Below are 17,142 nucleotides of genomic sequence, written 5' to 3' on the forward strand. Positions count from 1 at the left end.
TTCTAGATGTTTAGAAATTTGTCATTTTCAAATTTCTCTTTGCAGCTACAGGAAATTCAAGTCAGGATGAAAGATAAATGAGCCATCTGCTTTGTAGAAATCCAAGAGCACACATCTTTAAATGGTGGGAGAGTAGAAGCCAAGATTCCACTTGTTTTTTAAGAAAAATATAGGATACGAACATGCCATTTTACAAAAAGAAACTATGAAAAGTACAACAAATTCCAGTCCAATCAATGCACATGCCTCTAAATAAAAAAAAAATGAGGGGCAAAAAGTTACTTTTCAACTAGTAACCTGTTTATTTCAAATACTACTGAAATGTAAGACATATTACAAAGTACCTCCCTCCTAAAAACAAGGGGGAGCCAATTTTCTCAGTGTTTCAATTACAGTAAATGATGACTTACAGCATTTTCCAAGTGACATATTTCCTCCCATCTCCCTGAAAATTTTTCCAATGTATTCAACACTTACAATATTAAGGCACTAATTTATTGACAGTGCCTTAAAAAAATAAAAAGAAACACTTACATCCTGGGCAACACTGTGGAATTCTAGTGCTGCTTGTAATAGGTTCTGCCTGAATTCCAGCTGACTGGCCTGCCTGTAACACACATCACTCAGCTGTTGCTGCAATGCTTTCAATTCCACAAGGTCCTCCTCATCCCCTGCATTTAGAAGAGCTGCTATCTGCTGATTAAGCTCAACATAAACAGCAAACCACTCCTAGAAACACAAGAAGATGAAGAATTAAAAATGCCAAATATAACTTTATTTCTCTTAAATGGTCAACATCCAACTGCAGACTAATACTCAGATTGAATAAGGTTATTACAGATTGCACTATCTCACAGAGAAGGAAAAAATATTCCTGATTTCAAATCAACTCTCAATAAAGTGCTTAGTAGATGGTAATACACACATTTAGAATAAGAAATTTAGTGTAGAAAGATAGGAAGAGTTCAATGCATGGCTCCTAGTCCCAGCACAAACTTTCACCAGAGAAGGAATTTCACCATTTTAAAACAAATTTCTAGTGCTTAAATGTCTGTACTGGTCTACTGAAACAAAAGATCATTCTTGCCAAGTAATCTGTTATTATAAAAAGCTGTTCACAGGACAATCCAGGCATTACTTTCAGTGACATGACTGAAACTAGCAATTAATTTCCTTAAAATATTTAGAAAAATACTGCTGTTGACAAAGTGAAAGTAATCTCTATCTTCTGAACAAGAGTCCATGCACAGAAACTTCAAAATGATCCTTGTTACTTATTTAAGGAACATTTTATACTATTTAATTCAAAATGTGCAGATTTCTTTTTCACATGGCTTGATTACTGAATACATATACAAGATTTAGTTATCTTGTCCTGTTGGTGTATTTGCAGAGGAAAACAGTTCAAATATTTAACAATTGGGTGAGATTTAAAAACAGCTCGATTCATCCAGATCATGTTCATGTCTTGCATGACTGAGATGTCTGTAAAGGAAAATGTGTTTGCTCAACAGCTCTAATTTTGACCTTGAAATGTCCTATGCATTTCTATGGAACAGCACCATCTACTGGCCTACAATATTTGATTTAATTTGTATTCTTGTCTCGCTTCTATTGGGATGCTTAGAAGTTTGTAAATTATGTCTTCAGCTTTTGCATCATTTATTTACAAATCATGCAAAACGGAGTATAAATATCCATATTGTGAATTTTTTTCTTTTTTCCCCAAAGCTGCCTCTACCATCTGCTCACAGAAAAAAAAGAGTATGAAAAGAGCAAGAAGGGAAACAAAGAGAAAGTAATGAAAAAGTTAAATTAGCAATCAGTCAAAAATTTAAGAGCTGAATAAATGATGACAAAATGTGAAAACATCTTCCATTGTGACCTATGTACTACAGATACACAGATTCAGCACAATCAGTTCACAAAAATAGCTCTTCAACACTGAACATACAAATCCAGCTAAATGTAACATACAAACTACAATATGAGAAATAAAAAACATTAGATTAATATGTTTAGGGCTTTTGGGTTTTGTTTCTCTTTTTTTCCAGTTTTATTTTTAGCATTAAAGTAAGTAAGAGTTGCAGTAATTAATTTTGATCAAGCTATCAGTAAAATTAAGATACCAGCAAACCAGATACAAAAAGTGTGCTTCTCATCTTTTTCATGGGAGAATTTAGGCACAGTTGTATGTGACAGCTCAAACCCATGGAGCAAAGACCTGCTCAAAAACAACAGTTATAGTGTATTGCACATGAATAAAACTATCAGAAAATTAAAACCCTCCCAAAATCCAACCACCCTCTCCCTACAAAAAACTAAACAAGAACACACCCTATGGAAATTATTTTTGTCACTTCAGAGTAAGTTGAAGTAAAAAAGCATCTTCCAAACAAATCAAACATTTTTACAATCTCTTCAAAATACTATAATCAATATTAAACAGAAGGGGATGAAAAAAAGCAAGCATACAAACTGTCAATTCAGTTATTAGGAGAGAAAAAACAGGAAAACAATGAAAGAGGAAACATACACTAAAAATCAAAGGAAAAGGCAAAGTACATTTTTCTAGCACTGTTGACAAAAAATTATTTTCATCTCTGAACAGGCATCCAAATGTAAGGCAGAATAGCGGTCTTCCAATTAATTCTTTTGATATAAAATATTTTTTCTGACTCTTATTTCTGCAAACTCCTGCCAGCAGCTGAGAACCAAGCTCTGCTCCATGCTGCCAGTGCTTCAGCACACTGTAGGGCAGCCTGCAAACTTCAGTGGGATTTCACTGATTGCATTTAGCCCCGGCTAAATCACAGTTCTCGGTTACAGATATCCAAGTGAAAACAAAGTATGCTCAGTCTTCGTTTCTCTTTTCAGTTTGAAATACCAATATAACTAAAAGACACTGAAATTTACTTTTGTCAATGAAGTAGGTAGTCTAGGTTGTTTGTGGGGCTTTTTTTCCCCCCTTCCAATTAGGATATCAACTGCATGATGTTTTACACTCCAGAAGATACTGATTTCCACAATGCTTGAAGAGCTTGAAGCAATGACAAGATAGAGGAGATGGGATTTACTTAACCTAACAAGGACACCTACACTGCTGCATCCAGCAAGGAAACCATACTCACTGAAGGTGGAGTCAACAGACTACTGTAGTCTAGGGTGCTATGTTTCTCAGTCTAAAGGTCTGGTTTTTTTTGTTTTTTTTTTCCCTTAAATTACATCTGAAAAACTATAACCCAGTGACTATTTTTGTTGTCATGACTACAAACAGCAATTAGGAAAAGTGGACAGAATTTCCATTGTCTACATAGGAAAGTCAGAAAAGGTGAACAGCACTGTGAACAAAACTCCTTTTGGGAGCACTGAATATTCATAACCTAATTACAGTTAATCATCTGATGGAAGACAAAATTCTACTGAAGCTTAGGAAGTACTCAAAATTAGAAGCAAAGGCATCAGGTTAGTGTAGTTACAAAATAGCATTCTCATGATTTCTTTATGAACATGAATTCTTGATCAATGAAAGCCTTAAGCCAGTTTCAGCTATTGCTAAGAGTTGTCTAATAGCGACAAGAACATTAAGTTATTCACCTGACAAGTGCGGGACTTGTCAGACATTTTGGTAGAGAGGAGAACGTAAATTTACTCCTTCTACTCTACATGAAAATTTAAGAACTGCTGTAACATACTAAACCCAAGAAAAATCGCAGACAGAAATCTGTGTTTTTCTACAATGGAAAAAAATAAGATGCAAATCTATATAATATGACCATATTAGTTCTATAACTGCTCAGGTAATTTCCTCTGTAACTCAGAACATCATGCACTATGCAAAATTCCTAGATACTCATAACCAAAATACCTTGCTCATAACTACATGCATTTAGAATTATTTTGATACTTGAAAAGGGTATAGGAAATCTCACACTGTGCTGACTCTCAATCTCTTCATGCTTCTGTTGCAAAGCTTGTGAAGCTCTAATGGAATCTCCTATTCCCCACTGGGTTCTTAGCTGTTCTGATCCAGGTCCTTCAAGCCAATTGACAACCTGTCAGTATGACAAAGATGATAAAAACAAAGTAGCAAATCAATTATACAAAAAATGGTATAAGCAGAATTTTGTAAAACAAGCAGAAATTAGAAACCCCCATATGTTTATGAAAAAAAGATATTTTCCAGCTCTGTAAAAATCTTGTTATTGAATCCATTCACATCCTTCAAAGTTTTAAGTATAATCTACTTTTTGTTAACCTTAGCCTGTCAACTTCATGAAAACAGGTGGAAGCTACGACAAGATTTTTCAAACAATTGTCATTTCCTATCTCTTGTCAATGAAAGAGCTCAAAGCACAATGATAATGGATCTCTTGTGTTCAAACCAGATTTTTTTTTGCCCACGTCATTACAATGCACAGTTGTATCCAACCCCACACCTGAGAGCTTTCTCCTTTTTTTGCTGAATAAACTAACACTCAAGTACAGGATACATACCTGTTCGAAAATTAAACTTGCACATCAACTCACTCTATTCAAATAACAGAAACCTGTTACTAAGTTTTTGTGGCCACGTCTCATGGAATTTGTCTTTGCAGGGTCACAGCAACACAACTTTTGACTACAGTATTGGATTTCTTTTATTATTATTATTATTATTATTTTGAAACTATTTTTTGATGTAAATATTACTCAAAGCAAAGCAGAATGTCTTAAATTCTGGTTTCCTTACACAAATTTGAATTATCAGATGATATCTATGGAAAAATTTCCTGAAAAAATTTTAAATATCTGGGAAACAGAGATAGCTGCAATGAAACCAAGTGCAGAAGCCACTACTGGAGTCCTGAAGTAAGGACATGCAGGAACACCTCTAGATTCTGAACCTTAATAAAAAGGCATAGGAAGCCAACTTCCTGTCTTTAATGTTAGTCATCAATCACAAAACAGCTTCACACAGATTTTCAGGAAACATAATACAATACACAATGGAACCCCACAACCATGAAGACAAATGAAACTGGGACTAATTGGACCATTTTCCCAGTGCTGCTAGACTGCACTGCAACAGCAATCAGGAACAATCATCATTACAGAAGGCTACTCAATTCACTCCATCTGTGAGTCATTACGTATCTGCCTTCACGCTGCCCATTTTTGCCCCATGCCAAAACACCGTTTCAGAGCATATATTCATTGCTCCAAAAGCATTCTGAGTCTTCCCTGCTTTTATCATTTCTAGGACAAATTAAGACTCTACAGTTGCAGGTTCTTTTTGTTTAAAGAGAAACTTCCTGTTGTGCTCAGCACCTCTGCACAGCTGTTACGGGTTAAATATGGAACTGACCTAGAAGTGAAGGGACCCAGATGTCCCCCTCTAAGGTCAGAGTTGGCCTGGAAAACTTACACATGGAAATGACAGTTCTCATTCAAGTCTGAAACAGTGGACAAAGCTACTGCTCAGCAGTTGCCCTCTCTGGCCAAGACCACCTCCCCATTACAAGTTTGCAGCAACTACTGCATTGACTCTGCAACTGCTTAGGCCAGCACACGGCCGTTCTTGTGACAGATGCTTAAACTGAGGAGGGAAGAGTTACTAGGGGACATGAAGAAAAATGTGATGTAATTTTCATAAAAGAAACTTTAAAATCATTAATGACAAGACTACTGCAAGAGGTCACATTTATTTTTGTGAATTAAGATTAGAAAACCAGTAATTAACACTCATGCCTAAGGAGGGACAAAGCCAGAGTTTATCCTAGCCTACACAGTTATAATAAAAAGCAGCGTTTAGAAAAACTGCTTATTACAAAACATCTGACAATCATTGCAGCCTTTACATTACAAAATTAAAGACAAAGGAGAGGGAAACAAAACCATGGAACAGAAGCAAAAGGGGTAATTCAAAAGAGAGGGTAGGATATTGAAGGCATAAGGGAGAGAATTGGTTTTGGATAAGAGGGCTTTGAGCACACCACAGTAAGGAGAAGCAGAAAATAGTGAAATTGAAACAGGAACACAAAAGCAATCCAGGAGTGGTCAGCAATATAAGATGGTACACAAATAATGAAATATGAATGTAACTGTAAAGAAAGCTAGCAGAAAATCAAAACACAGACAAAAGAAAACAACAGCAGCACAAGGGAAAAACATCCACTCTAATTAAAGTACTGCAAGTACTGTTATATGGCAACTTCTGTTTACTTTGTCAAAACAAATTCCAAAGCACTTGGCCTCTGTCGGCTTCCTTCTGTACATCATTAGCTTCCTACTTTTAGCCTTTAACTCTATTAGCCTAATTTTTTGCTGAAAACCCAAGGAAATTAAATAATTTCCTAGATTTAGAAAGTTTTTCTCAAATATTTGTATGCCATTTAAAAAGCTTTTAAGTACACTTAAAAAAAAGACCTGATTTGTTTGGCAAAAGAGCAAAACACTTTCTTCCTGTGCATTGAAACTCAATTCGCTTGCCAGGTAACATCTGTAGTTTACACACAGCAAAAAAAGTAACTATTTCTACTACAAATATTGCAAAATGAGGCTGAGTAATTGTAAACTATTCTATTTAAATGCATTAACAATGTCAGTTTGCCAAAGTACAATAAAAATCACATCTTGTTCAACCACTAAAACTTAAACACAGGGAAAAAAACTTCACCTAATAATATCCAAAGCTGTGCTGATATGCTCTATATAGGATTATATAAATATTTCATATATTTTTAATACTTCCAGCTCAATATATCAACAAATGACATCTGCTTTTTAGATTTTTTTTTTACAGTAATCGAATTACTATAGAAATTAAAATTATCTCCTTGGTAGATTTCTATTTTCAATGCTAGACATCACAAAATTGATTAGTTTTTATTTTTACCCATATCTACAATGTTGTAAAGTGCACGTACTCGACATGCACTCTGCTCATGCATTAGAAATGCCAATGTTAAAAGGTTAAAAGCAATTATCAATTCAATTTTCTGCATATTCAAACTACACAGAATCTTAAAAATACACATATCTAATTTCAAGTGATAAATACAAGATGAATAAATTAATTCCATTTCCTTGATTTTTCTCTACTGAGACTCTTCTGTGAAAATGCTGAAAGTGTTGATTACATGGCTGTTTCCAAAGGACCAAGAGAGTACATCATGACCTTTAACATGCAATTGATTAGGAAGTTTATATTCATTCTTGTCAGGGTGTTCCTGAAATACAGTTAGTTTAAGCATTTCAGCTTAGTTTAAACCACCAAGCATCAGACAAAGAAAGGACTAAATAATGGCTTATCGTCAGTAATGGGAACTTTTAATGACGTGGGTAGGGGAAGGTTTTCAACTCTCAAGGAAAGCTGATGCTCAGTCAAAGGTGTTCCTCTCTTTGCCAGCAGGGCAGGCATTTGCGCCTCCAACAATGCAGCCATGCACTGCCACAGTGCCCAGCCAAGGGACAGCCCCAAAGCAAGAGAGCACATTTATAGCAACCTCCACATATCAGAATAGCCTTTGGAAAATCACTGTAGCAGCCAAAATGTAAAGCACTGTGTGAAACCAGCACACTGACATTTGTGAAGTGAGGGGAGGCATGAAGGTCTCCCCTCGAATTTTTGTAGAAATCACAGTCTGAGACTTGAGCTTAAAACTCCACCTCACTGCATTCAAGAAGAGCTCCAAGCTTACCTGCATCACCTTCTGCTGAATCTCCTCTAGCTGTGTGCGTTTGCTTCGCTGCCTACAAACCTCCTGGTAGCGGGTGTACTGCTCTCTGAGGGAGTCCAACAGCTTCATGACCTGTGGCTGAGCCAGCAGCTCATCGTCCATCGGAGACCAGGAGACCCCTCCGTCAGATCCATTGAACCGACGCTGCTGTAACTCAGAGAGTAACTCGTGACCTTCAAGAATACACAGAATGATGTGGTTAATCTAGATTCAAAGAAAAAAACCATAAAAATAAGTAGTAAGATTGCCTGCTTTTAAACTGCCACAAGTGCATTTTTGCAGCAAAATGCTTTCTGTATTGTAACCATTTGGTGGCTACTGAGATGAATTCATTCTATAAGGCAAATATATTGACATCAGCAAGAAACAAAGCATTCCCAAAATTAAACATAAAAGTTATGGTAATATTGTAAAGATGTTAGTGGGATTATAGAAAAAGTATTTAAAAAGACATGTTTGGAGTTCTTCCATTTCTTAGCATCACTTTTTTAAACCCAAAGAATACAGCAGTCGATAAGCTTGTTACATTGTGAAGATGGCCAAGATAACAACTGTGCCGTCTGTGCTTCCATTTTAGGACACTGAGTCCTAAAATGAATTATGTCACTTTACTGACCAACATTCTAATTTTTTGACTTACTATACCTGTCTGCAATACTGTCTCAGGATCAACTGATGGAAGGAAGTTCAAATCTATTGATCTTTGGAAAAAAAAACAAAAACAAACAAACACATTATTAAAATTTTTATTGTAATAGCACTAAAACCTTCAGCTAAGGCTGGAACTACCTAAGGGTCTTAAAAGACTAGGTTTTTTTCTCAGTTAGTGAAGTCCTCAATTTTTTAACTCATTAAATCAAAACACAAGTGGAGGTGCATGTAATCAGTTGAATGAGTGTCCATCTACACACTCACTTACTTTGTAGTCTACATTATAAAGGTTTAGAAATTCTTTACACGTTTCAAGGTATTTAAGGTGCATCATTTTTTCAGTATTTTTCTGAAATTCAAATGCAATTTTATAATCCAAAAGCACTGATTTCAAAAAGTGAATCACATACCTCTCTCTCTCTTGTTGAGTTCCTTTATCACTTCCATTGTTAATTAGCGCAAGCTCATCCAGTAAAGATGTTGATTCTTTAGTGAACTTTTCAAATACCTAAATAAGAGGAAGGTTTTAATTTAAGAAATAATTTTAGCTAGCTGAAGGCATCAGTGTAAATTTATTCAGTAATTCCATTAGTATACTTCAGTCTCTATACAGTGTAATTATTTCCCAGCATTCAGATGGTAGGGAGGAAACAGCAAAAAACCAAGTTTTGTTCATTGAACACTTAAGAGCACGAAGATTCCTTAGGGAGAAAGTAAATATTACACTGAATATAATGAATACTGAAAAAAATTGAGATATCTGCAAAACTTGTAAAATCTTAGGGACCTATTTATTCTACATCTTCATTTAAGCCTTTAATAATGCTAGAGAATCAAGGCATGTTACACAACTACTGGCCAGCTTACTTGCAAGGATTAAAATAATTTTGTAAAGATTCCAGCTTCTAATCACTATTAAAATGGACCATATTGTAATAAATAACTAAAATAAAAGAAAATGTATTATACAGAAAGATTATCTAGAATAAAATATCCTCATCAGTTTCATTGAACTCAGGGGCTTCTGATCTCAGATAACACCTGTACAGACAAGACACTGTGCAGTGTTCAGACAATTCCTCTGTACCTGACTTCTGAGGGTTGGTTTTGCTTTTTAACAGAACTGAGCATGATTGGGTGTCTTACGTGACATGCACAGTAACTTTCAGGTATTTCTGCTGTTATTAAATTATTAATCAATAGCTTGCCCATGAACTTTCCTTAACTTATCTAGGACTACTTAAATTTCAGAGGAAAGCAGGCGCAGTTGCAACACACCTGGAGATCCTATATGGAGACACACATTTTAAGAACAGATTACACAGGAAGGGAACACGCTGTGTCAGTGAAGATTAAATATTGTTTGAAAATTCTATTTAAATAATTGAAAAGCAAGTATCAATGAAGAAAATATTAAGAACATTCTGGACAGCTATGCACACCAACAGCTGCTTAAAAAATTTGTGCTGATTAATAATTAAAGGGTGCAGTTGCTCCTGGACATTTACTACTTCTTGGTCTGTGGGGGAACCTGCACTGACAGCAAAGGTTTTGGTGTAGAACAGCTTAAACCCACAGGAACCAAGACCTAAGAGATAAACCTGAAGGATCTGCAGAGTCCAGGTTTTTTTCTCTTTGTTTTGATCTTTTCTTAGAGTAGCCAATTTCCCTTTATAGCAACTATACCACATACTCAGGGTCTTCTAGAGTTAGTGTTACTAAAAGAGCTTCATTAAGGAACTGGTTGTTCAACAAATTGATGACATTAGCTTTGTCATCCCTTGAGTAAAGGCAGTGTTACTTATCACAAGACTATTCATGTAAATGAACTGCACAACTACAAATGTGACCATTTCCTACACACTCTGCAGTTCATACACAAATAAAAATTTCAGGGCTCAAGAAGGAGACATTAAAAAACCCCCAAACCCCAAAAACACAGATAACTAACCAGCCTCTTATTCAACCAATCCATGTGATCATAGGTGAGAGTTCCTCCAAAATCTTCCGTTAGTTGGCACGGTTCTATATATCGTGTCAGCTTGTTAGCAGATACTAAAATAACCTGCAACAATAAAAGAGGTCATTTGTAGGTAATGCTCACACTTACCTTAAGTATCTGAGAGGTGTGCCTAGAGATACTGAGCAAATCTTTCTGTGATTCAGATTTTACTGCTAAATGTTTTAATGAAATATGGCTCTTTGCAATTAATGTGGGCCTCAACCAGACAGGAAATTCTGACATGCAGTGTATGCCTCATGCATAATCCTTTAAGTGCATCATCTCTACCACCTTGTCTATTTACAGTGGAAATAAGCAATGTGTTCCCTGGATATCTGTTTTCCTGCTGGAAGCTGATGCTTTGTGATTAAGTCATATACCACATGATCTATTTCTAGTGAATATAGTAGCAGGCTATCATACTGCAAAGCATTCGGTATTTTTACCACTCTCTGGCAATACTTTCAGTCCCAGAGGTGAGTTTGTGCCATAAAAGTTAAGTGCCTGCATTTACTGTGCAAACATGCTCAGCAAAAATTGGATCAATCATACTCTTTCCATGAGTAGTCAAGAATTCAGATCTTAGTATGCTTAAAAGCCTGAGTTGTTCACCCAGGAGACAAATTTAGTTCATCAGCTACATCAGGGCATACAGGAAAACACAGGTCCACTGCTAGGTGGAAAACTAAATTCTTGCCTTCGTTTCTGCATTCTAGAGGCTCCTGAATGTGCCTTATTCATATAAGCCCAAACCAAAAGTTGGCAGCACAGCTTGCTTTGATGAATGATAGGCCAAGCCTGGAATAACTCCTGTGGAAAAACACCCAAAAACAACCTCTCTACTGAAGCAGGCATATTGGGAATATATAACAAGAAACAAAAGAAAAAAAAGAAAAGAAAATTTCTATAACCCATCAAATCATCTACATACTTTTGCAGGGCACAAGAATACGCGGAAAGAGCTAGAGAGAGACTTCTATTCCAGTTCCATTTCCCTGCAGATACTGAAACTACAGAATTCAGAGTAGCTCCAAACAAATGGTCTATTATTGCAGAGGAAAACCTTTCAGCAACATCCAAATATACACTACTGTTCTGTACTCTTAATGGTACATGGCTGCTGTAAATGGAATTGGCTAGTAGTTTCTTTAGGTAATGCCAGTAACCAGCCCAAACCCCAGAGGATTCTACATCCAAGAAAGGAGAAAAAAAAAGCCTTTGTTCTTCCTTCTTTTGGCACACTTAATAGTTTAGGTAATTTTTAACATTCATCTCTATGAGTTCATTAAAAAAAAGAAAACTAATTTTGGTATGGACATTCTGGTATGGGAACTAAAGCAAACAGGGCAGTTGGTTCTTATTACTGAAATACAAGTTCTGAAAAGACCCAAATAGACTTGACAAAATAGATGGACTGCATTAAGACCACTCATTTAGATTTTTTTAAACTGAGATCCTTCAGGAAGGAGAGTGGGCAAGGGATAGCCCTCAAACTTCCACTAGGGAGATGTTTTTCTAAAATAAAAAAAATTCTGAAAGAGCAAAGCCTGCACAAAAACTTACTTCACTCATATGAAAAAATAATCTTCTGACAAAAAATAAACACCTAGAAAAGAGATTTGGTCAAGACCCAAATTTTCTACATCTTATTAGAAAAACTCTGAAAAATAAAACTTCCACCTCATTAATAAACCTTGTTATAACTTAAAGCATTACTCCCAAACCCATTCATTCTCTATGTTTCTCATTTAAAAAGCACTTATTTCTTAAACTGTTTATTGACTGTTCACTGGGCTACTTGCTAAAATCCTGTGTGAACCTTTCACAATATAAACAAACATTTGAATTTTTCACTAGGTTGTGGCAGAAATGAGGGCTCCTGATCAGAATTTAGCTCTTGCTCTAAACCTGAAGTAGTGGCAGTGCTATCCTAACATCCTCTATATGTTTTAAATTAGTAAATCAGCTTGGATATTTTTGAGGTGTCAAAAGTGCAGTTTGCCTCTCTGAAGCTTCAGAAATAATTAATCAGCTACTATAGATTAACAGCCTGTAAGTACACGGACCAAGAGCCAAAGAAGAAAAAAGTGCTGAAAAATGCAATGTGGACAGTGAGAAGACACTTCACTTTTACAGATCTGAATTCTACTTCAAGCTCAGCAAACTTCTGCTGTCAGGTTTCCAAAATGTTTCAAAATCCAGAGTAATTATATTTGACCTTTTGTGAAAATAGAAGTCAAAATACCACATCCTAGAAAAAGCTGTTCTTTATGAATTAGTGTTTCACCCTTGCTTTTGAATTTCACCCTTCAAAGTATTACCACAGGTAAAGATAAGGTAATTTACAGCTGTAAAATCAGAAATAACCCTGTCTGCTTGCACCTGAAATGATTTTTTGTTCTCCTTGTTTTCCAAGTCAAACTATGTTGACTCCAGAAAAAGAGAGAAAAAAAGCAGCTTTCATAATCCAAATAAAAGCCTTTGGACAGCAGATTATAGCTAGATGTTAAAATGAAGAGCTTAAATTTCCCAAGGGAGAAACCAGTAGATCTGGACAGATGGTAAAACAGGGGAAAAAAAAAGTATAAATTATTGAATCCTTTAATCTTTGCTTCCCTTCCCACTTGATCCACCCACTTGTGCCAACAGGGACAGCTAATAAGCTCACAGTGGCAGCAGGTTTCAAACATGTCCTATTTGCTACTGACCAGAGTCATGGAATCATCATCTGCACTCAGATTCCATTCTTTATAAAACCTGGAGGAGTGGTAGCAGCTCTCATCCTTGCTCTACTCTAATCAGTAAACTTGCTCTATCCAATATTGGCCTGCTAAATCCTTGTGAAAGCCTTTAAAGGAATAACTCAGAACAGTGTTTTGGGAAAAGTAGAAGTGCTGTATTTTTAATAAAATCAAAACAGCCTCTGTAAAAGCTGTCAAGCAAAAGAAGAAAGACAAAGCTAAAAACAGGACTGCAAAGTCTTGTGCCTTAAGTGCAAAATTCTATTTCTCAGGAGTGAAAATACATGATTTTGACTCATGCAACATGTATCTTTTGTAATAAAAAAGCTTTAAATACTGTTTGCAGTAAGCTGACCTCTCTATGTAATTTCTGTTTTCTGCAATTTTCATTGATCATCTACAAGGAGATAGAGGCAGAAGTCAAGATGAGAGAATTCTAGATATTGAAAAGAACATGTAAAAGTGCCCCCAAAATGTTAAATACATCCATCTGAACTTTCTCTCTTAAGGGAGAAATGAAAAAGCTCTTTAATACAAATGTCATAGAGTCAAACCCAGGAGCTACTTGAGAACAGGATGCTGTAAAATTTCAGTAACAAGGAGCTTTTTTCTGAAGTGTGTAATATCAGAGCAGCCACACTACTGAATCTGAAAAGGAGTAGTTACTTTCCAAAAGAGAACAACACACATGTCCCTTGAGAATATAAAATTTAAACAAGTGTAATCTAAATATGATCTTCATTGCCACAGAACTGTAAAGCAAAGGCTACCTCCTCCTGAGGAGAATAATCCTATTTTTTGATACTATTACCATCATTTTTTTGGAATACTATTTGATTAAACACTGAGTAGCGTAGGGTATTATTTATTTAATATGGAACACTAATCTAAACAAAGATAATTTTCTTTAACATTACACCAAGAAATATTAGGTAAATATTTATCTGGCCAGTGCAATAGAAATCTGTCATACTAGAAACCCAAGAACAGTTGGCAGAACCTAGATAAACATAAGATGAATTCCACTCCCAGGAACTGCCTCCTTCACTTGTGGTTTTACCCTCTCACTCACCTTACCCTCCAGGGCTCACAATAATTAGCACACTCTCATTTTTACATCTCAGAGAAGAGAAAATAGGCAAAGATTCTTGCATTTTTCAACACACTTTCTTTGGACAGAATACAGGATGTGACATAAATGCAGGCTTACATGCCCCAGCTCCACAAAAACAATTCCTTAATTTGCCCAAGAACCAATTGCCTCCCATATTAAAACAGCAACAGAGATGCATACAGATGAAAAGACATGCAGTTAAATAAACAATTTTGACTGGAACTTCCATATGCTTTTTTAGGAAAGTCCATGAAAGCTATAAATTCTGGTGCCTCAGTCTTAAAACACTAAACTGAAAATGGACAAAAATTAGATACTTTCTACAAAGTGTTACTCATTCTTTAGTCTGTGGAGCAATACTCTGCTCATTAGCATAATTCTTAAAAGGTAAATTAAGACTTGGTATTTTTCAGAGCAGATGCTGCAGATAAATTATCATGAGACATTTCTGACACTCTTTACTAGAGACTTAGAGCTGTCAGCTGCTACAGTAGAAGTGTGCAGCATTTAGAACTACTTAGACTTTGGACTTCAGGATTATAAAGATCTTTATGCTACACACTCTAATTTTTTCAACTAGTCCATACTAGTTTACCACCCAATTTTTCCTTTCTCTTATTCCTTTTTTTCATGCACTTAATTTCTATTCTCCAAATTCTCAGTGAACTTTTAAAATTTTGCTCCCTGATTTCCACAAGGATAAGGACAGCAAGCAGATCCTCTTCTTTCCTGCTCCTGACAAACTGATTTTCAAAGTACTGATCTAATATCTAAATCAGGCTCAGAGATTATTTTTCCTCTATGTTCCTTAAATGACTGACATGTGTGAAATAACCTCACCAATCTATAGGCAATTTTGCATTGTGTACAAATTTGTACATTTCTTCTATTTTTCTGGTAATTTTTTTCTTCCAGTAATGCTCATTGTTTTTGTAAGAAAAGTTCATGCTCAAATACAACACACTACATCTACTGAAGGAGTGATTTGTTTCACATTACTATGTAGAGTATATTAATAAAAAAGTAAAAAGCACCACCTCCCAACTCTCTAAAACACAGCAATTTTTATACTGAAATCCTGTCCTTCAATCTTTCAAAGCATTAACGGTATTAAGTATTACAGTGTCATATATGCAACATTTCAGCTGAAAGACAGCTTTATAACAATGAAGACAATTCTCCTCTTGTGAAGCATGGCTCAGGACCAGATATAACTGCTTCAATTAACACATGAACTGATTGCTAATAAGGGAGGAATGAAGTTACAGAAGAAAGTTCTGCTGGAGGACAAACAGGAGTTGTCCTGAGGCAGGTCCAAAACCAAACACTAATACTAACCAGAAATAAATATATGAGCTTTTATTCAGCTGAATCAGCCCACCTCTTTGTACTTATCCACCCAGTACTGTTTGATCTCAGTTCCCACATTTACTTTCAGTGCTTTGCAACTCATCATCACCACATCTCACTCTGAAGCAGAGGATCTCTGCCTTTGAACAGAAAGGAAGACACTGTGATTAATGGCTTCATATGGGAATATTAAGCAAGGTATTAAGAACAGATCAGGTAGTAGGAAATAGGAGGTAGATGTGATGCCCCATTAGAAATCACAGTTACACAGCATTTACTTCAAATAAAAGGAGATTACACCCAAGTGAATAAAAAGATTTCATATTTTAATTACAATTTTAGTTCATAATTATTTCACTGGCGTAAAACCAATCCTGAATTTTCCTAGCAGTTACACATATCTAATCTGTGATCCAAAACATGAGTTGGGTGTTGTTTGTTTTTACTGCCAGTAATGCAAAATTATGCACCTGTAGATTTGTGCTTGTGTTGGAGCCTTCCATGGCCTTATCAGTGCTCTGCACTCGTATTTGGAATAGAGGAAAGACATACTCCTGCCTCTGACACAAATATTTGGAGCCCAGAGAAGGTGGGTCATTTTTACTGAAACAATTTTCCTGACTGCAACCAAGTAACATAAACCAAAAGGTTTGGGTACATAATTCCAGTGGTTTATGCTGACAATGCCAACATGATTCTAGCACAGAACATGCTTTATAAAATTACTAAGATTACTAAATTAAAGGATTATCATTTAATGACAGTTAGCCAAACTTTAAAATGAAACAAAAAATCTTTTTATTATCATAGTCATGTAAAATTGTCCCTGCTTTGTTGATATATTTTCTGTAAGCTTTCTGCTTATTTGTATAAAAATATATTCTAGCTGAGTCATGTTAAAGAAAAACCCAGGAAGAATCTTCTAGAAGGACTAACTTCCAAACTATCAACCCTATCATATATACACTAACAACTGCTATGGCACATACTTTCATATCATGACTTCAAAGACTTCCTGAACTTACCCAAGAACCTTACAGGAGTGTAGCTGGGAAAAGAGAGCCTAAATCACACAGCAGTGACTTCTACAGAGGGGCTTTGCCTTTATTACTGCTGCTCTCTGGACTCTGACATTTACCTTACGTTGTGAAAGATCTGTGTGAAACTGAATATTGCAAACTTAAGTCACTTTCTAACCAGCAGCTCTTAAATCATATTTTTGAGTACAGATGGTTAGTTCAGAGGCTTTTTAAATTCTCATCTTGGATGTGGCTCCAAGCAATATGCTAGTTTATAAAAGTGGGTACCACCACACTCATGTTTTTGATTAAAGACAATGTGACTGGGCTGCATGCTACATGCCTGTTGTAGTTCAAACAAGATTAGCTTAAAAAAAAAAAAGTGGAAAGTTTGATGACACAGATATTTACTAAAAAGACAGGAAAATTTGAGGTTTCCATTAACCTCCCAAAGACAACAAGGGAAGTGCTAACATTAATGTGTAGTCTCTTGTACACAATCTGGCTCACAACTCAGAACAGTGTCAGCTTGAATTTGGCAAGG

General features: G+C 35.8%; 1 protein-coding gene across 6 annotated transcripts in view; it reads right to left on the minus strand.

The window, feature by feature from the left end:
- Window positions 1–17,142, minus strand: part of SESTD1 (SEC14 and spectrin domain containing 1) — a 48,828-nt gene that overhangs the window by 10,616 nt on the left and 21,070 nt on the right. For 5 of the 6 annotated variants that reach the window (XM_068196008.1, XM_068196007.1, XM_068196005.1 and 2 more), the window contains 6 exons: window positions 10,324–10,437; window positions 8,783–8,880; window positions 8,367–8,422; window positions 7,683–7,894; window positions 3,933–4,055; window positions 535–729 (listed from right to left, as the gene is read on the minus strand). In XM_068196008.1, coding sequence (XP_068052109.1) covers window positions 535–729; window positions 3,933–4,055; window positions 7,683–7,894; window positions 8,367–8,422; window positions 8,783–8,880; window positions 10,324–10,437 — 798 coding nt within the window. The remainder of the gene's footprint in view (window positions 1–534; window positions 730–3,932; window positions 4,056–7,682; window positions 7,895–8,366; window positions 8,423–8,782; window positions 8,881–10,323; window positions 10,438–17,142) is intronic. The other variant, XM_068196009.1, reaches the window with a different exon arrangement.

Source organism: Anomalospiza imberbis, chromosome 7, assembly GCF_031753505.1.
Source record: "Anomalospiza imberbis isolate Cuckoo-Finch-1a 21T00152 chromosome 7, ASM3175350v1, whole genome shotgun sequence".
Classification (NCBI taxonomy): domain Eukaryota; kingdom Metazoa; phylum Chordata; class Aves; order Passeriformes; family Viduidae; genus Anomalospiza; species Anomalospiza imberbis.